General features: G+C 50.5%; 1 protein-coding gene across 2 annotated transcripts in view; it reads right to left on the bottom strand.

The window, feature by feature from the left end:
- ARHGEF9 (Cdc42 guanine nucleotide exchange factor 9) overlaps positions 1-25,914 on the bottom strand; it is a 268,515-nt gene that overhangs the window by 178,776 nt on the left and 63,825 nt on the right. The window contains exon 1 of one of the 2 annotated variants that reach the window (XM_048513768.1): positions 1,085-1,250. The exons of the other annotated variant lie outside the window; for it this stretch is intronic. Coding sequence (XP_048369725.1) covers positions 1,085-1,114 — 30 coding nt within the window. The 5' untranslated portion in view covers positions 1,115-1,250. Of the gene's footprint in view, positions 1-1,084; positions 1,251-25,914 lie in introns of those variants that run through there. 2 annotated transcript variants of the gene reach the window in all.

Below are 25,914 nucleotides of genomic sequence, written 5' to 3'. Positions count from 1 at the left end.
AATGCGCTAATCTGACTACAGCCCTCAGGAAGTTTTGCAAGTCTCAGAAAGGGAGGCCGGGGTGTGGACTTCAGCCCAGCTCCCAGGTGAGGTTTTCAGAACCAGGCTATTGAAGTGTGCCCTCTGCCCGTCCTTTCAGAATAGCACAGAGGCCCTGAGCCTATGGGGGGGCGGGGAGGTCCCTAGTCACCTGCCAAAAACTGAGCATATGGCAAACAAAGGCATCCAGTCCCACCTTAGGAATATGATGTGCAGCTCATTCCACAAGGCAAGTACCAAGCCAGAACAAAAGAGTATCTCCACGGCAAGCAAGCAGCCTTCCCCTGAGAGTCGCCTCTGAATGTGTGGTTTGCCATCAGACAAAAGCCCCCCACCCTTTCCAGTGTTCTCTGGTCCTTCCTTCCTCCGTTGGCTTTCAGTCCCCCCCACCCCCCACCCCCACCGTGTACTTTGAGAGGGAGAAGGAGAATTTTTGTTCAGTTCCCAAGATCAGGTCCTGGTTTGGCCCCGGATGCAAAGGCCGGGGGCGGGGGGGGGGTGCTCCGTGGTCCTTTGCCAAAAGCCCCTTCAGCCCCGCAAGGGCAGGAAACACCCGAGGGCGCCAGATGAGGAGGGGGAGCCGCGATTTGCAGCTGTCCTTCTCTCCTTGGCCAGAGCGCGTGCCCACTGCAGCCCCCCCAGGACACCTTTCGCCTGCCCCTGCCCCCCACCCCCAGCCCCCCCAGGCGCCCCTGACCCCAAGGAGATCCCCCCCACCCTCCACCTCCAGGTGGGCTGCTGCCCTCTGGGCCTCGGCTGGCCGTGCCACCCTCAACAAAGCATCCCTGGCGAGGGGCCCCTCTGCCAGCCCGCCCCCCCCCGGCCCCCAAGCCCCCGCAAGAGGCGGCTGTGTCAACCCTCCCCCCCCCCGCCCTCCTCTGGCTTTTGCATGGCTTAAAATGGAGACACCCATCAAGCTGGAAAACTGCGGGAGGGGGCGGGGGGAAGACACCCCCGGGGGCGGCGGCGGCGGCGGCGGCGGCTCTTGCAGCAGAGCGGCTGGGAGGCGGCGAGAAAAGCCGAAGGAGGAAGGCGCGCTACTCACCATGCCGGGTCCATTCCGGAGCCACTGCATCTCTTCCCCGGCTGCTGCTGCGCTGGCCGGTTATTCGGGGGGGGGGGGGGGGAGACTCTGCCTGGCGAGAGCTGCGCGGGAAGCCCCCTCCCCACCCCGCTCAAGGCTGCCGGGAGCGGAGAGCAGCGGGCGCCCGCCTGGCGCTACCTGGCAAGGGGGGGTCTTGGTCTGCAAGCCCCGCAGGACGGACGGGCGGGCGGGCGGGCGGACGGACCGAGCCCCCTCCCTCCCTCCCTCCCTCCCTGTTGGCTCCTGATCCCCCCAGCTGGGCTTTGCTCTCTGGGGAGGGGAGGGGGGGGCAAGAGAGGCTTGCTAAACGAAGCAGCCAGCCCAAGGGGCTGCGGAAGGATCCCTCGTCCGCTCTGACCGCCCCCCCCCCTACCCCGAAGGCGCAGAGTCAGCAAATCCCTTTGTGCTCAAGTTAGCCACTTGGCTTTCCGCTGACTCTGAAGGGAGGGGGGGGCTGCTTCTCCACACCTGGCAGCAGCCCCTCTTCCCTCTTCCTTGCTTGCTTCCCCCCCTCCCCGAGCTTCTGCACAACCAGGATCTCCAAAAAGTGGGGGTGGGAGAGGAGAGAGCTCCGCTTCCTTCCTCTTCCCTTCCGAGTTCGCAGGTGACCTGGATTTCAAGGCAGGGATTCCCCATCCAGTCCTTTTTCCTTAAGCGACTCCGCATTACCTTTGGAAACCCCCCTTCTCCCATCTAGCACTGAAAGTACAGGACTCCAATGGGCCACCCGCGTCACAAGACATGATGCACAGGGGAGGCCGCAGGCAGGCCACACTGGGGGGGGGGGGGTCCTGCACCCAAGCTACCAAGAAGGAGGGACAGTTTGAGGAAGGGGCAGCACCTCCCAGGCTCAGCTCAGTCCCAGGCCCTGCCAGGACCACTGACTGGGGCTAAACAGCGGGCAGAGGGGGGGGGGGGATTCCAGCCTTTCACTGTGAGGCCTCCAATCAAACAGGTGCAGGGCCAATAATGACAACAGCAAAGCTTCTCTGGCCCCCAATGTGCCCCCATGGCCCCCTCAGGAGCTGCCAACTCCAGCCTGAGAAAGCACTGTCAGGACAAATGTCTGATCTACAAAATCTAAATGACAGGTGTCATATGACTACCTCTGTATGACAGCCTCTTTCTGGAGCTAATTGGAAAGGTTTTCTGATTGGTTGATGAAATGCATATAATGCAGCAGTGTGCTGTGTACTGTGAGACTCTTGTCTTCCTGCCGTCTGGTGAAGCACTTTGTCAGAGAGAGCAACATTGCTGTGAACCTAATAAAGAAGGATCGCTTCCGGGAAGCTGATATAGCTGTGTGAGTCTCAGTTCCTGCTGTGTGTTCCAGTGTGAGTGTTGCGCATCCCTGCTATCTGGGGTGTGAACCCTGCTTCAGTACTGCACCCCTTAACAAGCACTGCTTATTTGGGGAGGGGGGATTTGGGGTGGCCTTTCACCTGGCATCTAATGCATAGATAGCACAGTCCACTCTCTGCAGCAGCCATCGGCTGCAGGTTAAACTGGCCTCTGTAGTCCGGCAATGCTGCTAGTCCCACACGAGTCACGAATGGACATGTTTTATTTTCTGTCTGAAATTAAATACACTGGTGGGTAGGGATGCCAGCCTCCAGGGGTCGCCTGGGGATCTCCCAGAATTACAGCTCATCTCTACACTACAGAAATCAGTTTCCCTGGAGGAAATGAGGGTGGACTGGATGGCCTCGTGCCCCACTGGGGCTCCTTCCCTTCTCAGACTCCACAACCACATCTCCAGGGGTTTCCCAACCTGGATCTGGAATCCCATCAGTGGAGGGGGCACCTGGCGACCCTATCAGCTGGATCACGAAAATGGGGTTCCTTCATTTTGGGCTGCCCTGCAGGGCCCTGACGTTCCTCCCCACCCCCACCCCTGCCAAGCGACAGACCTGCCCATAATGCACAGAGCCACGTTTAGAGGCGCACACTCATTTCATGTGCCCACGAAATGCAACTTGCAGGCCTGCGCTGCACTGCTTGAATCCCCAGAGCAGCAATTCCCAACCAGGGTTCCGTGGTACCCTGGGGTGCCATGAGCATGCCCCAGGGGTACCGTGGCAACACTACTGGCACCCCTTGCTTTTGTGGTGTCTCCTGCCGGCACCAGCAAGGACATGGAGCTGGCCCAGGAGGCAGGGCCTGCCGCAAGGTCAGCAGCCACCTCACCCCCCTGCCAGTGCTTCCTTTCACTTTGGATAGAGAGTTGGATCGATGGGCAGATAGACAGACAGACAGATCTACCTTGAGCTGCAAGAGACTCACAGTGGGGTCTAACTGTTCAACCACCACTCGGTTTTGCTGACTGAAACTGGGCTTGCTGCTTGTTAAAGGAAACAGATGCACATTTTTCATCTCTTGTCCTTCAAAGCATTAACAACACTCAATGAGGAGTAGGGAGGTAAGGTTTATGGGTTAACGTTCCAGCCCCTTCTCTGCAAAGACCTGATGCAAACTGAGGTGACGTGAACTGGCCATTTGTATTTCATGGACAGAACGGGACATGCAGTGGTTGGCTAACATGACCCTATAGGGTTGCCAGCTCCAGGATGGAAAATTCCTGGAGATTTGGAGCCAAAGGCTAAGGAGGGTGGAATTCGGGAAGGGACTCAGCAGAATATGATGTTGTAGAGTTCACCAGCAACACAGTCCTTTTCTCCAGAGGAACAGATCTCTGTAGTCAGCTGTAATTCTGAGAGATCTCTAGTACCCGCCTGGAAGTTGGCAACCCTATGGTATGTACCCTAGCACACACTACCCAGAATCCTTTGCAGTGTGCTAGCGTTCTACTCCAGACGGAGAGCCACATTAAGCTTTTGTGGGGGAAACAAAAAGGAATATTGGGACACCTTAGAAACTGAACAGATTGATTTGAGCAGAAGCTGACGCCACAGTAAATCTGTTGTGTCGCTGAGGTGCAACAAGACTGCCTTTTGTTCCTGGAGTTCTCGGGCAGATATTCAGGGAAGCCTCAGAGGACAAGGCCAGGGTCATGTGGCTGGGTCAGCAGACCGTGGAGCGGCTGAAGCAAAAGTCTCCCACCGCAGATTTCTAAGCAGGTGCAGGGTGGTGGCAATTTTTGAATGCTCCCCTGTGCACAAAAACCCATACAGAGATCAAACTAATTATTAACATAAGAACATAAGAAACAGCCTGCTGGATCAGACCAGAGTCCATCTAGTCCAGCTCTCTGCTACTCGCGGTTCGAGGTGTTTTTCTTTGTTGGCGCGTTTGCCACTAGCGATCCCGCTGCAGCACGCCGGAGCTGCTGCCACCTCCGATTGCGTCTTCCTGGTGGCTGAAGAGGATTTGCGCCTGGAGCGATGGGTTGTTGGGGCGATAGAGCCCGTTTAGCGTAGGCTCTAGTAGCCTCTGCGGTTCCCCTGTGAAAGGTCTCCCTCGGGGGAAAGAATTCTTGATCCGCCATGTTTTGGCGGGAAGCAAGTGCCCCGGGGAAAAAAGGTGGGAGGAGGAAAAAACGAGGGAAATAAAGGAATTCCCCACGCCTCCGTACTCTAAAAAAGAACACACAAAAGGAAAACAAGAAGGTTCACACAGGAGACTCACAAGGGAAGACAAACAAGGAAAAAGCTGAGAAGAAGCTAAGGGGCCCTAGCAGATCCGTGCATTCCCTATCGAGGTAGGAAAGATACTGGAGAGGGTGGAGCCTAGCTAGACAGGAAGTAAAGAATTTGATCCTACCTCCCTGAGATGGGGGTGGAAATCACCCATCAAGATGGTCTCCGCCTCCAAGAGAAGGGTAGCCCTGCCAGATCAGACCAAAGCACCCGATTTCCAGTGATGGTCACTGAGATGTCACAGGGAAACTCACAAGCAGACCCTGCCAGCAGCAGCTACCCCCTACTGACTGCTCCCCAGCACCTGACAACCCAAGGCACTCTGCCTCTGAACCCAGAAGTCCCATTCAGCAGACGTACAAATTAGCCCCTGACTAGCAGTTCTCATTCCAAGTGCTGGAGGCAGTGGCGGGATTCAGCCGGTTCGCACCACTTTGGCATAACCAGTTGTTAAAATGGTGCTTGTAATCAACCAGTTGTTAAATTATTTGAATCCCACCACCAGAACTGGTTGTTAAATTATTTGAATCCCACCACCGGCTGGAGGTCTTCCAATGATAGACCTTGCCGTCCATAAAGCTGTCCAAGCTGTTTTTAAATCCATCTAAATCAGTTGCCATCATCAAGTGCATTTTCTCTGTCAAGGTTGGTCTTCATTGTAAAAAAACTCACAACCTCTCAGATTCTAGTTTACAATATTTACAATAGGGCAGCAGAAACAGAACCCTGGATGGCCCCAGCTAGTCCAATCTGATCACATCTTGGAAGCTAAGCAAGATTGCCCACCGTACCAAAGAAGTCTTGGGTTGCTATGCAGAGGCAAGCAATGGGCAAGCCACCTCTGTTCTTCTTGTGCCTTGAAATCCCCATGGCATAAGTTGGCTGCAAATTGATGGTGTTTTTATCACCACCAGACACAGAGCCACCTTTTTATTCCCTTTGCTTTCATTTCCTGTGCCACACCAGTTCAAATTTATAATTGATTGAGACTCCCTTGGGACTAAAGTTCCCAAAAGCACAGCCTCAGACTTTTACAGCTCACCTCAGAAGTTTACTTAACCAGACCATCAACAACACTGGAAATGGATGTTCTGGCTCCATCACAGTTAAAAGAGCATCATGTTGATCAAAAAGAAATGACACCTGTGTCCCACATCGCAAGCAACTGGAAAAGGACCAGAGGTAATGGAATTAGTGACCACTCTTGCTATTGATCAGATAATTTTGTTCTGTCTTTAAAAGCCACTGGGATGCAAAACTTCCCAGGCATAACAAGATTAATGCGCTCGGAAGTGGATGCTGCAGGGCTTTCCGGCATTTGACCCCAATAAGTGCCTGTTCCCACCTCTTTCCATTATTTTTCCAAGGAGCCCTGTGTAAATTGCTCTTTGCCTCTTATTAAGAAAACCGATTTAGCTAATGAGTCTTAGCAGTTACTTGTGTCAATTTTTCAGCCACTATTGCTGAGAATATTTTAGCATCACAGCTGATCAGTGAAGTGGGCCTAGAATTCAACATTTTGAGTACCAGTAATCCCTGTCATTGTTTTAGGAAGGGCCATAACAACCGTACTCTTTCAGGTCCTGGCAACGTCCCTTGACCCATGTCTTCTTTAACAGCATCATGGAATAAGGGGATCAACCGACTGGCCCCAACATATGGGGACCTTTCTGTTCCCACGCTCACATTCTGACTCATAGCTTTTATTTCATATTCTCCCTCTTCTACTGTAACAGCCCCTTCAGAAAATTTTGCTTGTGATTCATCTAACTGTGGCAAACATAACGCAGCACACATAGGTTGATTAATTTTTTTTAAAAAAACTGCTTTTAAGGTTTGCAGCAGAGGCTATTATGCAGGTCATAAATAACAGCGATGTGATCTTTGGCTTGCTTCTATCATTACCTGTACTGTATCTGTATCACTAGATCCCCAATGTTTGTCACGGTGTCACACACAGCAAAGTTTGCTTTTGTTCAGGAACATTAGTCATTTGACACTAATCCACTGAGAGGCAGCGTGTCACCGTGGACAGAGAGTCGTGGGCTGACATCCTGGGCAATCCAGGTTCAAATCGCCATTTCTACCATGCGAGCCCGCAGGGTGACCTTGGGCCTGTCACAAAATCTCAGCCTCGCCTACCCCAAAGTGTTGTTGTGATGAGAAATTGGACAAGGGGAGAACGGTTTTCTAAAAGCTACTCTGAGTCCTACCTGGGAAGAACAGCAGGATACAAATAAATGCAAAAAGCCAGTGCAGTGACACTGAGGACCTGGGCCTTTTATGCACGCAGCACTAATCCCAGAGCTCTTTGCTCCGCAGGGGGGTCTTCCCACATTTCTTGGTTTATATGCAAGGAAGTACCCTGATGATTCTTCTGAGGCTAGCCGCCATTTTGCCTTCTTAAATAAGAAGCAGGCCCATCAACCCCCTGGAAATGCAAGCCAAGGAGTGGGAAGAGTTGCTCATGCATGAGCGGGGGGGGGGGGGGGGGGGGGGGGGCAGAAAAAAGTAGAAACTTAAAAGGAAGGCAAATGCACGCTGGTCTGCTTCACTTCCCCTGCGCAGGCAGTGGAAAAGACACATGTCTGCACTGTCAGCCACACTGCTGATATAATCCTACACTCAGGAGGCAGGAGAATGAGAATCGCCCGGCTTCCTTTCGCTTCCACGCAAGTCATGAAATACTGTAGCAAACTTTATCCTGGGCACTTGGAGAAAGGCAATCGTATGTGTCAAGAATCAGTTTGATTGATCTGAGGCGTGAGGGGATGACTGCATGAAGATAGCCCTGGCCTTCAGGCATCTTTTGGTACCTGGCGACTTACTTTGCAACTCAGCCTTCCTTGTTCCACACACCTTCCCTCCGCAGGGAACCCTCAAGGCAGTTCCCACTCAGCCCTGCTTGATTAACTACTTGTCTTTCAATCCCTTCCCCCCAAAAGTGACATTTTCCACTTTCATGCTTGCTGTAATTAAACTTTGGAAACCTGTTGTCAAGGAATGCAATCTGTTGCCAAGGCATTCACTTTGACAGAGACAGCTTATAACCACCAGAGTATAAAGCAGAAAATGCCCCCCCCCCTCCCCGCCATGCTAAATCCCACTTTCCCAAATGGGTGGGATGCAGAATTGGGAAAAGCATCTTGGGGAGGGAGAAGTTTGAGAAGAACAAACTGTCATAAGGGGGCTTTCCCCACTTACCTTTTGCGGCGCGCTACTCCCAGCGCGCTCCCGGCACGAGTGATTTCTGCTGCGGGTGCCGTTTCTTCAGAAGGTGCCGTTTCTTCAGCGCCAAAAATGACGTGCGCTGAAGGGGCGGGAGAGCGGCATCGTCGGGGCGGCTGCGTGGTTGCCGTCCTTGCAAGTGGGGAGCACCGCTGGACCCCGTGCTACTTTCCCGGAGTAGCGCGCAGCAAATGGTAAGTGGGGAAAGCCCCAACATGAACACTGAAACAGTTTGAAAACACACAGAACAACAAACAACAGGAAGTGACCGAAACCTATGAATCTGAACACTGATAACCATGAGCTCTAGAAATTAACGGGAGCACGATATTGGAGAGGAATCCGAACAGGGAGGGTCAAGATGGCCTACAACCACCCAGGAGAAGACCCCTTCATGGTAAGTATCCAATGGGTCGTTCTCCTGGATGGTGTAGGCCATCTTGTTGGGACTCCCCAAGCAGTATCCCAAGGAGGGCGGGTTCTGTTAATCTCCAATAACATGCTCCAGGATCCTCCTCCCAAAGGAGGCCTGCATGGCATCTATAGATGTTAACCTATAGTGCCGAACAAAGGAGGAAGGGGAGGCCCAGGTGGCCGCCCTACATATATCCTCCAATGAAACATGCTTTACAAGCGCAGCGTTGGCCACTGCACTCCTGGTGGAATGGGCCGTGATTCTCGTAGGGACTGGAAGATGACAGGCCTTATGTGCCTCAGCAATGCAAGACCATAAGTTGGATGATGGAACCTGCTAATGAAGGGTGAAACCTGCGCGTTCTCTGGGGTAGCAAACAGGTCGATGACCCCTACCATGCGACCAGCTTCGGAACACCTCCCTGTTCACAGACCATTCCAAGTGAGACAATCTGGTCCTGCTCAACCAGTCCACTTCTGTATTGAGACAACCCTTGACATGCTCTGCCCTGAGGGAAGCCATGTTGCTCTCCGCCCACAGAAGAATCTTGAAGGCCTTCCTGTGCAGACTGGAGGACCGAGATCCCCCCTGATGGTTGAGATAGCACTTGGCAGAGATGCTGTCCATGTGGATGACAACGTGAGAGTTGCGGATCGCCTGCTGGAACTCTTAAAGAGCTAAAAAGATTGCCTTTACCTCCAGAATATTGATAGGGGCCTGAGCCTGGGAGCTGGTCCAGAATCCCTGGGCTACTTGCGCGTCGAGCTTGGCCCCCCAGCCCCTCAGGCTGACATCTGTGTAAATGTGGAACTGCTGGTGCGGTGCGAACACCTTCCCCCTGGAGAGGTTGCTCTGGGAAGTCCACCATTTTAAGCTGAGACGTACAGATGGCGAGATGACTAATGTGCAGTCCTTCTTGAGACTTATCCTCCCGGCGAAGGGCCAAAGAAAAGCCTGCAAGGGTCTCGCATGCGTCCTCCCCCATTGGATGAGATCCATAGTCGAGAGGAGAAGCCCTAGTAGACTGGACAGTTGTAGCAATGTGGAGGACCGTGCAGCCAACACCTGGAGGGTGGACCTCTGGATCTTTTGTACCTTGTGACTGGGAACAAAGAGGGTACAAACCATGGTGTCAATCATGGCTCCCAGGTGCTCCATCCTCTGAGAGGGGGTGAACACACTCTTCTCCTGGTTGATTACGAACCCGTACCTGGACAGGAGATTCTGGACTCGAGTGACATTCTGAGCTGCCCGGCTGCATGACCTGGACCCGATGAGGATGTCGTTCAGGTAGGGGTGCAAGTGGACCCCCTGCTTTCTCAGAAGCATGATGGGAGCCACAAGAACCTTGGTGAAGACTCTGGGAGCCGCGGCAAGCCCAAACAGGAGAGCCACGTACTGATAGTGTTGAACTGAAGGTAGTGGTAGTGGCTCAGGTGAATGGGGACATGCAGGTAGGCCTCGGTCAGGTCCAACGACGTGAGGAAGCTGCACAGCTGCGACCGTAGACCGAAGGGTCTCCATACGGAACCTGAAACGGCGAAGAAAGAGGTTGACATGGCGGAGGTTGAGAGTGGCCCTGACATCCCCATTCTTCTTCGGGACCATAAAGAAGTGGGAGTAGACTCCCTTGCCTCTCTGGCCCCTGGGAACCAGTTCAATGGCATGGATGGACAAGAGGTGCTCTACCACAGTCTGCAGGCGTTCCCTCTTTTCTGGCCTGGAGCTGACTGCAGAAGGAAGAAATCTGTCCCTTGGCAAGCGACGAAACTCCACAGAGTAACCGAAAACGATCTCTAGGATCCAGGAGTCTACATGCGGTCCCGTCCAACGATGGTGAAAGGACAGAAGCTGCCTGCCGAACGGAATGCTGTCGCAGTCATGCCTTGTTGTTGTGGCTGTTGTTGTTGCTGGTGGAGCCGGCCTTGAAAGACTTGCCCTATCTCCCCTGGCTGCGAAAATCCAACCTCTTCCGAAAGGAACTCTGTGGTGCCCAGCTGGGTCTGTTGTCTTCCCGGTTGGAATGAAAGGAAGACCGAAACTTGCGGAACGCGGGCTTGGGAGCGAATCGAGGCTTGTCAGACCGAACGAAGCTAGGCATGGTCTTCCTGTTGTCCTTGGTCTGAACCAAGATTCCGTGCCGAAAAGAGAAGAGCCCTGGTATTCTCAACGGCAGAGCGGCAGAACTCTTGGCGGGGTGGGGGGGAGAAAATGGCGCCGTAGCCAACTCCCTGCAGATGAGGGCTGTTTTGGCGGGAAAGGGGAACGGAGCCAAACACACAAACAAATCACCCCAACAGAGACTCAAAACGGGGACCAAAAGGCACGACGAGACCAAACAAAGGAATCTCTCCACAAAAAAGACATGGGGAGACACAAGGAAGCCCAAAACAAGCGAAGAGTCAGAGCTCACGACAAACACTACTCTCCGTGACGAGGCAGGGAAGATACTGGGATCTAAAATGGCCGCTTCAACTAACAGGAAGTGACCGACAGATATTTCCTGCCTCTTCGACGATGGGTGGGAAGCACCCCAACAACATGGCCTACACCATCCAGGAGAAGGGTTTTTTTTTTAATTGCAGATGCTATAGCACACATTTCAGGTTTCTGGGATTGGTTTTTTTCATTATTTTGGATGCCGGAGCAGTATCAATTGAACAATGAGCAGATTTTGTGCCCGAGGTGCTCGATGCATATGTCTTGTAAAGCAAAAGGGACAAGATAGCTGCAGAAAGTTTAATTAAAAAGAAAAAAAGCAGAAGATTTCAAGTTCCCATCCTGCTTAGTACGTAGCTGCATACTTGTGTGCTGTGAATTAATTAGTCATTTGCACTTCTAAGGTTTCTGGTGATACAAATGAGGAAGGGTCAAAGGTTGCAGAGCTTAACAATCCTTAATATTCAGAGAGGCAGGTTGCCAATGAAATATTTACTTTCAAATGTCACCTGCAGACCTTGGTGATGTCTGGATGAATTGGGGCACCCAGTGAAATTCTCACAACATTTCAGCCATTCCACAGGAAAGGTGCCAAGGAACAGCGGGGCAGACATATGCCAATCAAGTCAGACAGCAAGCACGGGGAGAGGAGGGAAAGGCTCTGGCTGCAGTTCCATCTTGGTGCCTTAAGAGAAGTAACCTTAGTGCCATGAGGAAGAAAGTTCCACCCAAAAAAATACGACCCTGTTTTTAGTAGATCCCCCAATCGGGGCAAACAGCACAGGGGGCTCTTAACAGGGAGTAAGAAGTCTTTCAAACATTCTGATCCCAGGGCGAGGATGTAGGTAAGGGGGGGGGGGTCCTTGGGTTCAAAATCCCCCATTACATGTCCAAAGCTCCACCCCCCCATTTGTGGGTTTTTTTTGTATTTTTTAGTGTTTTTCGGTTTTTGGCCTGTAGGGGACACATTTTTAAGGCTAGCAGCACTAAAATTTCAGGGATTTATTGGGAGACTCTCCTGATGATACTACCCAGGTTTGGTTCAGGGGGTCCAAAGTTATGGACTCCCAAAGGGGGTGCCCCATCCCCATTGTTTCCAATGGGAGCTAATAGAAGATGGGGCTACACCATAACTTTGTACCCCCTAAACCAAACTTTACCAAACCTGGGTGGTATCATCAGGAGAGTCTCTTACTGATACCACCTAGGTTTTGTGAAGTTTGGTCCAGGGGGTCCAAAGGTATGGACTCCCAAAATGGGTGCTCCATCCCCTATTGTTTCCAATGGGAGCTAATAGAAGATGGGGACTACACCTTTGAGGGTCCATAACTTTGTACCCCTTGAACCAAACTTCACCAAATGTGGGTGGTATCATTAGGAGAGTCTCCTAAAGATACCCTGAAAGTTTGGTGTTGCTAGCTTAACAATTACACCCCTGACAGCAGGCACCCCCCCAAATTTCCCCAGATCCTCGTTTTAAATCCACCCCCTTCGGCATGGATTTAAAGGGAGAATTTGAGGTCCCCAGTTTAAACATTGAAAGTGATGCTGTTTCAGGGTGGGGGATAATTCACCCCCAAACAGCTTCACTTTCAATGTTGTTTTAACTGGGGGGCCCAGATTCTCTCTTGAAAAGGAGAATTTGGGCTCTCTAGTTTAAACACCATTAAAAGTGATGCTGTTTGGGGGTGGATTCCAGCATCACAGCGGCTGCCCATGCGGGGGGGGGGGGGACTCAGATTTTGCACCGGGCTCCATTTTCCCTCGCTACACCTCTGCCCAGAGGGGAGGGCAGAAGGTGCTGCCGGCTGCTGGCTGGGAGCCCAACCGGGGGGGAGGGGAGGAGCAGGGCAGGGGAGTCTGCCGTCCCTGGCCTCAGAGAGCTGCTTTTAAAAGCACTGAGGCCAAGGGCAGGGCTGGGGTAGGTGTGGCCATGCCCCAGGGGGTGGTGGGGGCATGGCCCCACCCCTGAACCCCCCCCCCAAAATAAATCTATACCTACGTCCCTGTCCCAGGGTATCTGTAACCAAACTAGTACCTTACACTGTTGTTTCAAAATGAGTGAGAAATAGCAAACACCAGACAGCAATCTTCCTGCTCTTGTGCTTTGTACCAGCTACTGAACCCACAACAGTATAATGCAGTAATCTAATCTGGATTTGATCAGAACGAAGAAGAAGGAGGAGGAGGAGGAGGAGGAGGAAGAGGAGGAGGAGGAGTTGGATTTATTTACCCCCTTCCTCTCCTGAAAGGAGACTCAAAGGGGTTTACAAACTCCTTACCCTTCCCCCCTCTCAACAAACACCCTGTGGGGTAGGTGGGGCTGAGAGAGCTTAGAAGAACTGTGACTAGCCCAAGGTCACCCAGCTGGCATGTGTGGGAGTGCAGTGTGTGGGAATGAATCCCCCAGATAAGCCTCCACAGCTCAAGCAGCAGTGTGGGGAATCAAACCCGGTTCCTCCAGATTAGGATGCACCTTCTCTTAACCACTGCGCCACTGCTGCTAGACAGCTGTGGTTGGAGATGGCTTCTGACATGGAAGAAACTTGAACAAATGAAGCTGCACGTACCATGCCAGATCCTTGGTCCACCAAAGTTAGGGTGCCCAGCCCCCAAGTGGGGGTCGGAGATCTCCCAGAACTACAGCAGACCTCCAGATGACAAATTTATCAGTTCCACTGTAAGAAACGGCAGCTTTGACGGGCACAGCGCCTGGCGTTATGCTCTGCTGAGGCCCCTCCCCTCTCCACGGCCCCCACCTCCCAATCTCTAGGACTTTCCCAACCGTGGGCTGGCAACCCTAAGCAGCTAGAGCTCTTCAGGGTCATCACCAGAGCCAAGTAACCGAAGATGCTGGGGGCTGAACCAGAGTCCTGAGAGAAAGTTCCTTATGCCTGAAATGCTGTAGAGCAACTGTAGAGCTCCTTCCGATTCACACACACTGCGACGAGTGGAAGTCACACACATGTGGACTGTAGCCAGGATTCAAGGATAGTTGGGGTGGGAAAGATCCACCTGATCAATGCTACCCTGGTAGATGAAACGTTCAAATATGCTATGGCTGCGTCTGTGTGGGAGAGTGCCACGAGAGGCCCTTCCCCCGGTGTTTACAATGTGGGCATGGAAGAGAGTCTCTTTCTGCCCTGATGTTCTTCATAAAGTGCACAATGATGTCAAGGAGACGCACACATGCGCGCGCACACACGCACACACACTCTCTCAAAATCATCTCCAAAGAACCAGAGTCCTTGAGGATTTTCTTCTGTTGCACCTTCACAATTCTGTTTTATTTCAGGGGGATTAAAAGTTACTCAGATGAGCAGTGTTCCTCGCTGCCAAACGGCGAATGTTCTTGCAGGTTCCCAGAGTCCTGCCAGGTCCTCTCTGCTCACCTCCGTGGAGGGCGTTATTTGCATTCCTACTCTTGCTAACAAAAGGGACTGCCAATCATTCCAGATTAACTTCTTAAGGAAAAAAAAACCATTAAAAATGTATTAGCATAAACTCCACAATATTTTCTGCAGGCAAACTGCGTGCATGACTTTTTAAATAATCAAGCTGGCCAAAGGGGACGGGGTGGAAATGAGAGGAGACATGAGTCTCTCTGGAACGGTCCACTTCAGGTCAGCCGAAGAAGGCCCCGAAGGCACGGCCAACAGAACTGGGTAATCCATGCAAATGACTCTGATCCCCAAAGGGGTCTTTAAGCCATGCAAATCTCAACAATAAACATTTATTCCCCACTTGAAGACCCTGAAAACACACAAGGCTAGTTGGCTTTGGCATTAAATAATGCACATTTCTATGTTTTTAATGCTTGTTCCAAGGCGCATAAATGGTTATTGTTACAAAATATTTGTATTCACTTTCTTTCCCCAGGACAAACGTAGCGAGGCAGGGTTAGGATATGAAGCCTTTTTGAAGGGTAGTTTGGATGCAGTTGCTCTTGAGGAGCCCCACACAATACAGTGGTGGCGAACCTTTGGCACTCCATATGTTATGGACTACAATTCCCATCAGCCCCTGCCAACATGGACAATTGAGCATGCTGGGAGGGGCTGATGGGAATTGTAGTCCATAACATCTGGAGTGCCAAAGGTTCGCCACCACGGCAGTAAGACTCATAAACATTTAACTGTGCGTAAGATTGCTGCCCACTGGGCTAACCGTGTTCCAGTAGAAGTCAACAGCATGGTCTTCTAGTCTCCTAGTTTAACAGGGATAGCCCATATTTTGTAGGTCTGGATGCTGGTAAAACATTAGCTATGTCCTGCCTTTTGAGATGAAGAAAATCAATGAAGAGAGCCAGCTTGGGGTAGTGGTTAAGGTGTTGGACTAGGTACAGTGGTGCGAACCTTTGGCACTCCAGATGTTATGGACTACAATTCCCATCAGCCCCTGCCAGCATTCGCCACCACGGGACTAGGACCTGGGAAGCCCCGGTTCAAATCCCAACTTGTGCCATGGAAGTTTGCTGGGCAAACCTGGGCCAGTCCTACACTCTCAGCCCCCATTCTGGCAAGTGTTTGGATGGGAGACCACCAAGGAATACCAGGTTCATGACACAATGGCAGGCAATGGCAAACCACCTCCAAACATCTCTTGCCTTGAAATCCCTACAGGGCTGCCATAAGTCAGCGGCGACTTGATGGCATCATCATCATATAATAATTATAATATTAATATGATATTATTACTATTATTTTGCCGTTCCGAAAACACTAGGACTTTACTTGAAACATCTTCAGATCAACATCCATCAAATTCAGAAGGCAGCCCTGCTGGGATCTGCATGAATACATTCCAACTTCCTAGGTCTCCGGGTGAGGCTCAAATTGTAGTGAAAGACCAACAACCAGCTAAAGAACTGGCAGCTGTGATAGAAAACAAAATTAAATAATAATAATAATAATAATGAGCCAACTGAGCTCAAGGGAGCTTTTTCCAAACTAAGTCTGCATAAAAAGACAGGACTGGCATCGCATGTCCTAGCACCGTGGTGGCGAACCTTTGGCATGCCAGATGTTATGGACTACAATTCCCATCAGCCCCTGCCAACAATTGTAGGGGCTGATGGGGATTGTAGTCCATAACTTCTGGAGTGCCAAAGATTCGCCACCACTGTCCTAGCATCTAGGAGTCAGGACAGAACATTTTAGTCCGCCATGTTTTTTGAGTAGATTCCTCCTCCCCTTTCACTGTATTACTCTACCCTGTTTTATCATTTGCCAACACGTTGTCAACCTCCATGTGAGGACTGGAATCCTCCATGAAGTTTAACTGATTTCCAGACCCACGGGGTTGTTCCTCTGGAGGAAATGGAGGCTTTGGAGAGCGGAGTCTACGACGAGGCCCCAGCAAGGCCTCTCTCCTTCCCAAATGCCATCCTTTTCAGGCTCCACCTCAAACTCCAGGAATTCCCCTTCCTGGAGTTGGCACCCCTATTTTATAGTTTGCTTTTTAAGTTTATCATTGTATAATGCTGTTGGTTTTTACTGACTGCTGCCTTTAAGACACATATTGGGAGGGGACAGCCATGTGAACCAAGGTGGGATAAAAATGTAAAAAGTGGATCCACGTGGCCTTGTGCTGAGCTCCACTCCTGGGGCCAGCTCCATGTGAGCCACCATTTTACCTTCACAACAACCCTGTGAGGTGGGTAAGGCTAAGAAAATGTGACTGGCCCAAGGTGGAACTGTCTGCCAGCTGACACCAAGGTCCTGTATTAATTAGTTCCACAGGTCCCAGGGTTTTGGTTGAGGCTAACCACTAGTCTCATTTGTTCCATCTTGCCGGCATCTCAAATTCGCTTCAAGTTATTGCAATCTATTTTGCAGACTTGTTTTCACTCCACTTTGCCCTTTTCCAACTTGCCCACCTTCCTCCCTCTCCCCCACCTTCCCGAAAAACTGAGAAAGAATTATGTTGGGACAGGACAGGAAACAAATGGTAGGCTGATTCCTTGGATACCAAATAGGTCACCATCTGCATGGATAATAGGTTTTAGTGTTCATTTATCTGATATTATTGGAACTGTTTGTTTTTTCTTATCTTTGAAGAAGCAGAAGCAAGCCTTTATTGGCATAGACAGCAGTACAACAATAATAAAAAACGGATTAAAAAGCATATACAATACAAACTACATGTTAGGTCAAAGGAAATCTACTGGCATTTAGTAATTTCCAGGAGAAAATCTGCCACTATCATACAGAGAGAAGGATCAGGGTTGTCCAACAAGTAGTGTAATCTAATTAAATTGGGGAGATTAAGTAAATGTAAAGGAGTAAGATTCACATACTTGGTTCTGATTTCCTTGAATCTGAGACAGTGAAGTGATTGGTGGGCCAGAGATTCAACGGCGCCATTGTTACACGGGCACAATCTTTTAGCCTTTTCTTGCTTATTAAATCTACCATGTAACAAGGCAGAAGGCATAACATTAAACCTGGCGAGCATTATGGCTCTCCTTTGAACAGGGTTTATTAAGCAATACAGGTAGTGTGCCAAGTGGCCCCATTCAAATGGGAGAGAAAAATACAGGGGGGAGCATGTTTTCTTGGCTGCGGTGATTAGGGTAAGAGAACTCTCTATCCAATAGTTGACCTTTTAATTTCCTATAAGCTTCTGAATAGGACAAAGGGCAAAGTGAATCCACTGACAGTCCAATAGAGGCCATTTTTTCTTCAATTATGGAAAACCAGGGGTTGGAATGTTTTTTTCTAATCTTGTATGTAAGCCGCCCGGAGCCTGACTTCAGCCAGGGAGGACGGGGTATAAATACTACAAAAATTTCAAAAACAAGGTCACCCAGCAAGCTTCCCAGGGGTGGTGCTCCCAAAGAGACATGAGTTCCAGCGTCCAGCCACTGAGACATTTAAGGGATGCCACCCAAGCATGATGCTAAACAGTGCCCAGTACTAGGAGGATATTCAAAATGCAAATGATCTGAAAGTTATTTGCTAAGAAACAAAAGCATCCAACAGAGAGTAGCAGATGCCTCTGGCGGGGGGCGGGGGGAGCGGGAGGGAATTACAGAGAGGATTCAGTGCTTAATAAACACATTTGCTGGCTGAAACCAGGCAGCTGGGTGGGGGGGGGGGGGGGGCCTGTAGTATTGATGCACTTTTGAGCATAGAATGTATTGACTTTCTTTAATGACTTGCCTTTTGCCCCAGTGGGGACCCAAAATAGCTCTTGTTTTCTTCTCCTCCAACAATCCTGTGAAGTAGGTTTGGCTGAGTGTGTGTGATCGGCCCAAGGTCACCCAGCAAGTTTTCAGGATCTGAACCTACAGTCTAGATCCATGGTGGCGAACCTATGGCACTCCAGATGTTCAAGGACTACAATCCCCATCAGCCCCTGCTAGCATGGCCAATTGCCCCCCCAATTGACCCCAATTGGCCATGCTGGCAGGGGCTGATGGGAATTGTAGTCCACAACATCTGGAATGCCAAAGGTTCGCCATCACAGGTCTAAAACCACTGCAGTGGAAAGGCAGGGTAGTGTAGTGGATAGAGAGCTGGTCTGGACATCCTTGGGGCTCCATCACTGATTATCTCCATCCGACTTCACAGGGTGGAAGTAGTGAGGAGAAAATGGGATGGTCCCACTTATGCTTGCCGGAGTAGTCTGAGAACGTTGCTGGTCCTTGCAACAGATCCATGTGTGCTTGGCGGCAGGAGTTAAAATAGTTTGTTCTTTCTTTAAGATATTCATACCCTGCTTGCCTCCAAAAAGAAACTCAAGGGAACTCCTTGATCATCACCCCCACCCACATATGCACGAGAACACAGAGCTGTAAGCAAGCAAGCAAGAAGATATCCCAGAAGGACTGGAACGACTCTGCATTCCAAATGCCAGCATTCCTCTTCCCTCCTCTACGGCACGTCTGTTACTGATTGCGCACAGGCGGCACTTCGGAGGCAGAGCACCGGAGGGCCTCAGATCTTCCACATCACCTGACCTTTTTAAACTGGAGATGTGAAGGATTGAGCCAGGGACTGCCTGCACACCAAGCAGCCGTTGTGCCACTGAGCCAGGGTTCAAGCTAGGGGCCAGTGGCGTAGGAGGTTAAGAGCTCGTGTATCTAATTTGGAGGAACCGGGTTTGATTCCCAGCTCTGCCGCCTGAGCTGTGGAGGCTTATCTGGGGGATTCAGATTAGCCTGTACACTCCCACACACGCCAGCTGGGTGACCTTGGGCTAGTCACAGCTTCTCGGAGCTCTCTCAGCCCCACCTACCTCACAGGGTGTTTGTTGTGGGGGGGGCGGGGAAGGGCAAGGAGATTGTAAGCTCCTTTGAGTCTCCTGCAGGAGACAAAGGGGGATATAAATCCAAACTCCTCCTCCTCCTCCTCCTCCTCCTCCTCCTCCTCCTCCTCCTCCTCCTCCTCCTCCTCCTCTTCTTCTTCTTCTTCTTCTTCTTCTTCTTCTTCTTCTTCTTCTTCTTCTTCTTCTTCTTCTTCTTCTTCTTCTCATCCTCGTGCCAGCCGACGTGGTGTAATGGTTAGAGTGCTGGACTAGGATCTCGGAGGCCCAGGTTTGAATCCCCCATTCTGCCACGGAACCTCGCTGGGTGACCCTGGGCCAGCCGCACGCTCTCAGTCTAACCTGCCTCACAGGGGTGTTGTCATGATAAAATGCAGGAGGAAAAGGATGTGAGCAGCTTTGGATCCCCGAGGGGAGAAAGGCAGGATATGAAAGAAGTAAAGAAGTAAGTAAACCCAGAGTTAACTCAGCCGCTAGGTGTGGTATTTCAGCTCCCAGTCCTGTGCTCAAAGCTGAGCAGCACTGAGCATAGAGCTGGCGCGGCCTACTCCTCCATCCCATAATTAGCCCATCATTGTTATTCACCAGGGGTTGCCTTAATCCTTCTAGGACGAGAGGGTCAGAGGGAAGCAGCAGGAGGCAGCTGTGCCAGGGTGCAGTCTCTTGATCAGGAAGCATCTCTGCCTGCAAGCAGGAGCTTTATGTAAGGTGGTTATGCAAGGGAGGCACGAGAGGGCTGGCTGTGCCGTTCACAAATGGAAGGCAGGGCACATCCTTCCATTGTTCAGAGGCAGAGGACCGCAGTGGAGCTCCAGGCCAAGAAACTCTCCCTCCTCCCTGTGTACCGAGATCCGCGGAGTATGCAACGCTTCTTCCTCAATATGCAACTAAAAGAAGAAAGGAAACCGTTTGAGGGCCTGAGGGCCTGGGAAATGCTCAAGTACGGGGGCACATCACCGGAAAAGGGTCTCTCACACTCCCCTGACTGACCTCTCCTTCCAAAGTGTGGATTCGGAGAAACCGCTGAGGTTGCAAGACCTCCTGGCTCCAATGTGTAGTGAAACTTCCAAATCCCCAGCCCAAATCCCCCTGCGTCCTTTGCCCTGTTCATTGTCTTGTATCCAGGTGCTGCAGACCCCTGCCTGCCTTGTTTGTTTTTCCTCTTGTAAACTGTCAATAAAAGGGCTTGGGGGAAAACAGGACAGCAGAGTTGTCCCCTGCATCTCTCACTGGCCGAAACGACATGCTGCCTCCGTTGCTGTAAGACTACAGGAAACAGCTAAGCTCTCCCAACAGTTGTGATGATCTTCTCCCAGAACCCCGTCCAAAACCTTCTTGTGTGCCTTTCACCAAAGGCAAAGCACAATCCTCAAGTGAAAGAGGAGCGCTTCCCTGTCCCGGCAGCTGCCTGATCTGGGCCAAGGGATTCCTCTCTGCCTCTCCCCTCTCCAAGCCCTGAGCTTTTCCAGCAACGGCCAGCCAGCTCGGCCATAGACCGTCGCCATCCCCTTGACCGCCTTATCGAGTCATCTGGCCTTACAAAGATATCATGTTTATGGTAAGAAGCCTGGTGTACCACGAGAATGAAAGGTATGAGCTGTACACTAAGATGCCCTGGGTTCAAATCTCAGTACATAGCATCAGTCATTTTTTTCTCCAGGTTTAGCCCTCACCCCACTTCATTTGTCATATAGAAATACTGAAAACTTGGCTTTAGTGGATCTACTGCACAGGATTGTTGTATGGATTCTAGAGACAATGCATTCCAGGGACTTGGGGAAAGTGTTACTTAAACACGCAATGTGTGTCTGCTCTTCATGACCCACGTGGTGGTGGTGGTGGTGGTGGTGGTGGTGGTGGTGGTGGTGGTGGTGGTGGTGGTGGTGGTGGTGGTGGAAACTGCAAATGGCAGCTGACTTATGGTGACCCTGTAGGATTTTCAAGGCAAGGGACTAACAGAGGTGGTTTACTATGGCCTGCCTCTGAGTAGCCACCTTGGACTTCCTTCATTGTCTCCTACCCAAGCAATAGCCAGGATGGACCCACCTGCAGCAGTGGCGTAGGAGGTTAAGAGCTCGTGTATCTAATCTGGAGGAACCGGGTTTGATTCCCAGCTCTGCCGCCTGAGCTGTGGAGGCTTATCTGGGAAATTCAGATTAACCTGTGCACTCCCACACACGCCAGCTGGGTGACCTTGGGCTAGTCACAGCTTCTCGGAGCTCTCTCAGCCCCACCTACCTCACAGGGTGTTTGTTGTGAGGGGGGAAGGGCAAGGAGATTGTCAGCCCCTTTGAGTCTCCTGCAGGAGAGAAAAGGGGGATATAAATCCAAACTCTTCTTCTTCTTCTTCCTCACCAGCATGAGCAAACTGGGCCAGGTCATAAACAGCCTCAAATCAAGACAGGCAGTAGGGAGGATTTTGAATTTCTTATCCTATTTCAGTACAAAAAAAAAATCTCATTTTGATAGCACTTCTCCTTTGTGCAAACTGAATGAATTGATTCTTTATTTTCAAACCATTTTCTATTCTGTTGCATGATTTCCCCCATAAAATGATGCTGTTTTTCAATATTTCTTGTGTATCAACAGATCAGCATTCCAGTTTATATTAAATGTATATATTCATTTAAATTGTATGAACATTGTATCAACAGAATATAAAACCATACAACTCACATCCACACTGCAAACAAATCTACCACAGCGAACGCAGTCCCCAGGCAACTATACAAAAGACTATAAAAAGATACAAAAAAGGGGACATTTCTCCCTCCCTGACAAACAGCTACCCCATTCCTAACAGCTGGCAGGGAGAAGAGGTGCATTTATTCTTCAGAACATATTCAGGGCTGAGTGTGCTCTTCTTCTCTCTTAAAAGAAATGCAAATTCTGCAGCCAGGCAAGCAACAGTCTGAGCCTGATATCAATTATTCACACAAAGCAAATCTGCAAGTCAAGTCATGGCCCAAATTAGCATCCTGGATCCATGAGACTAGATTTAGCTGCCAGCTCCGGTGTAGGCGACGGGCGCATTTTTGCTCACCCGTGGAGTCTCATGGATCCAGAGGGTTACCAGAACACTCCAAAGGCTACCGGCTCCCTGGATGATGTGGTCAAGGACTGGAATACTAGATTCTCCGAGGCCAGTGACAGGATTGCTCCCCGGCGTCCTCTCTGTCCTCGCTCTTGCCTCGCCCCTCGGTATACTGAGGAGTTGCGAGCATTCCTCGCAACTCCTCAGTATACCGAGGGGCGAGGCAAGAGCGAGTGGGAACTGAGATGGCTTGAGCGAATGTGGCGGAAATCTCATGACGAAGGTGCGAGAGCATCTTATAGGACATTGATGAAGGCTTATGAGATGGCAACAAAGCGCACGAAGAAGGACTAGCTCTTGCCCAGCTCAACTGTTTAGGTAATTCGGCAACTTTCGGCATTATCGTTGAGCTCAAATCATGAGAAATCGCCCTTAGCTGTGAGGCATTTGGGAGCTTTTTTGTGGATAAAGTCTCATCCCTCTGCCATGACCTTCCTGCCACTTATGATACAGCAGTGCAACTGGAGGTTCCCTTGTCATCTTCCAGTCAGTTGTTAGACCATTTCTCTCTGCTCTCCCCAGACGATGTCTTAGCTGCTGTTAGACCTAGTACTTGCCTCCAAGATCCTTGCCTGTCCTGGCTGGTGAAGGCAAGTAAGGATAAGGTGAGCAGCCACCTGTTGGATATTGTCAACCACTCCCTTGAGCAAGGAGTGTATCCAGGTCAGGTGAAGGAGGCAGACCATCTTTAGATCCTGGTGATCTGGCCAATTACCGCCCAGTATTGAATCTCCCGTTCCTGGGTAAGGTGACAGGCAACTTCAGACCTTTCTGGATGACGCATCAGTGTGGGATCCCTTCCAGTCTGACTTCCGTGTGGGCCTGGGACGGAGACTGTACTAGGCACCATAACAGATGAACTATCAGGGACTGCACTTAGTTGACTGAGATGCATTCCTAACTCAATGTAGTTGTTGCAAAATATATTGCTGGTGATTGTATCTAGTTGACTGCATTTTTGCCTCAATGCAATTGCTACAAGATATATGTAACCAGCCTGCTATATGTTACCACTGCTGTAATGGGACATTCTTTCATTGATCTTTACTTTAAGGCTTCACAAGCTTAGTAGATAACTAGTAGATAAGGCTTCACAAGCTTAGTAGATAACTAGGCTTACCCCTGACACTTCTGGTCTTGTGGGAAACAGGATGTTTCCATTGTTCTGTGGGGGCAGGAGGCCAGGTGGCTTTCGCTATTGCCGACCTTGGGGTGCCTCAGCTCCGAAATAACTCTTTCTCATATTCTTTGGGGAATTGGGAGAGAGGGACTAATTTCTGCATAAAGGGGATAGCAAAAGCCACATTCACCAGAACTGACTTTACCGAGCTTGGTGCTTCGTTGCCTACCAATAAACACTGCTGATCAACAATACAGAGTCTGTTTATTGATTCAAGGTCTGAGACCTAACATTAACTCCACCTGCAACTGGATCGAGGCGAGACAGTGCTGCTGGTGTTACTAGACCTTACCGCAGCACTTAATGTGGTCAATTATGATCTTTTGATCCACCCAATTAGTTGTGGAGTGCCGCAGGAAGCGCTTTTGTCGCCGTTGCTTGGCCGAACTGTCACCAAGGCTGTCCACTAGCTGCCCCCGAAGCTCTCCACATTGTTTGGAGTCCATTGCTGGCTGGTTGAAGCAGAGCAAATTGAAATTGAATCCATCTAAGATGGAGGTCCTCCGGCTGGGTCGTGGTGAGAGGCCAGTGGACATCCAGCTGCCGTTGCTAGAGGGAATGGCATTCCAGCCTATCCCTGTTGCCCACACTCTTGGGGTGCTTCTGGATGCCTCTCCTTCTATGGAGGCCCAGATCGCCCATACTGTGCGCACAGCTTTTTTCCATCTTTGCCTAGATCAGCTGCTGGCTCCATATCTCTTCCAGTCTGATGTAGCCACTGTGATCCATGCAATGGTCACCTCCAGGCTAGATTACTGTAATTTGCTCTACACTGGCCTGCCCTTAGCTCTGATCCAGAAACTGAAGCTGGGATAAAATGAAGCCACGAGAGTCGTTGTTGGGGCATCAGTGAGGGAGCACATCTCCCCACCCACCCCAAAATCCTCTGCAAACTGCATTGGCTACCGGTGGAATTCCAGATCAGGTTCAAGGTATTGGTTTTGACCTTTAAGGCCATGAATGTCCCCCTGCATACTTCTGAAACCACATTGCCCCATATTTCCCACAGCAAAGTTTGAGGTCAGCAGATGCAAGCCTCCTGGTGGTCCCCAGCCCTTTTACTGTTGGACTGGCCACAGACAGGGCCAGTGTTTTTCCAGCTCTTGCCCCACCTGGTGGAATGCTCTGCCACCTGACATCAGGGCCCTGTGGGATCCGTGCAATTCCGCAGGGCCTGTAAGGCAGATTTGTTTTGCCAGACCTTCAGTTGAGGCCTATACAATTTATAGAAGAGCAACGAGGATGATTGAAGGATTGGAGCACCTTCCTTATGAGGAGAGGCTGCAGCATTTCGGACTCTTTAGTTTGGAGAGGAGGCGTCTGAGGGGGGATATGATTGAAGTCTATAAAATTATGCATGGGGTAGAAAATGTTGACAGAGAGAAATTTTTCTCTCTTTCTCACAATCCGCTAGGAACCAGGGGCATCCATTGCCGAAAATGCTGGGGAAGAATTAGGACTAATAAAAGGAAACACTTCTTCATGCAACGTGTGATTGGTGTTTGGAATACGCTGCCACAGGAGGTGGTGATGGCCGCTAACCTGGATAGCTTTAAAAGGGGCTTGGACAGATTTATGGAGGAGAAGTCGATCTCTGGCTACCAATCTTGATCCTCCTTGATCTCAGATTGCAAATGCCTCAGCAGACTGGGTGACCGGGAGCAGCAGCAGCAGCAGCAGGCCATTGCTTTCACATCCTGCACGTGAGCTCCCAAAGGCACCTGGTGGGCCACTGCGAGTAGTAGAGAGCTGGACTAGATGGACTCTGGTCTGATCCAGCAGGCTAGTTCTTATGTTCTTATGTTATCTGTTGCCGGCCCTAATCTTGGTTTTAAGCTTTAAGTAGATTCTAATTTCAGTTGTATTTTAATTAGTTTTGGACTCAATTTTAATTATTGGTAGCAGTTTTAATTGTTTACTAAATTGAGTATTCTGTGTTACTGAGCATCACGGCTCTGGGTTGTTTCTTTGCTTCTTTGTTTGCCCCAGTCATAGGGAGAAGGAAAGGAGCTACAGCAGCCCCAAAGACCTGCTCTCCCTGTAAGCCTCCACCCAGCACGGCTTTCTCTAACGTCTTTGTGGCCACAAGGTCTCTATGCAAATCTCTGTACAGCCGAAGCTAGAAATTTGCTATTTTTAGATTCTCAGGTTGCTGCTTGCACGCATTGCCACATTCCAGGAATCCCTGAGCTTTTTGAACTTGCAGGCACCACTGCAATTCTACACAGCATGGTGCAGCAGCCACAAAATGGCTGCCAAAGGGAGCAAAACCAGCTATGGTGAAGATCCTTGGCTGTGGTGGCAGCTGTTGCCAAAGCAACGCTCTTAAAAATTGGTCAATCAAATTTCCAATGGCTAATCAGAAGCCTTGCTGGACAAAAGCCCCACATGGCCCCTAGTTCTGTGGCAGTGAACCTTTGGCACTCCAGATGTCATAGACTACAATTCCCATCAGCCCCTGCCAGCATGGCCAATTGGCCATACTGGCAGGGGCTGATATCTTTCAGTAACATCTGGAGTGCCAAAAGGTCACCCTTCCCCTAAGTAGAACAGCTAGGGGACAAAAGCCCT

The sequence above is a fragment of the Sphaerodactylus townsendi genome, linkage group LG13 (genome assembly GCF_021028975.2).
Source record: "Sphaerodactylus townsendi isolate TG3544 linkage group LG13, MPM_Stown_v2.3, whole genome shotgun sequence".
NCBI classification, from domain to species: Eukaryota; Metazoa; Chordata; class Lepidosauria; order Squamata; family Sphaerodactylidae; genus Sphaerodactylus; species Sphaerodactylus townsendi.
This window is presented reverse-complemented; position numbering and strand designations above follow the sequence as displayed.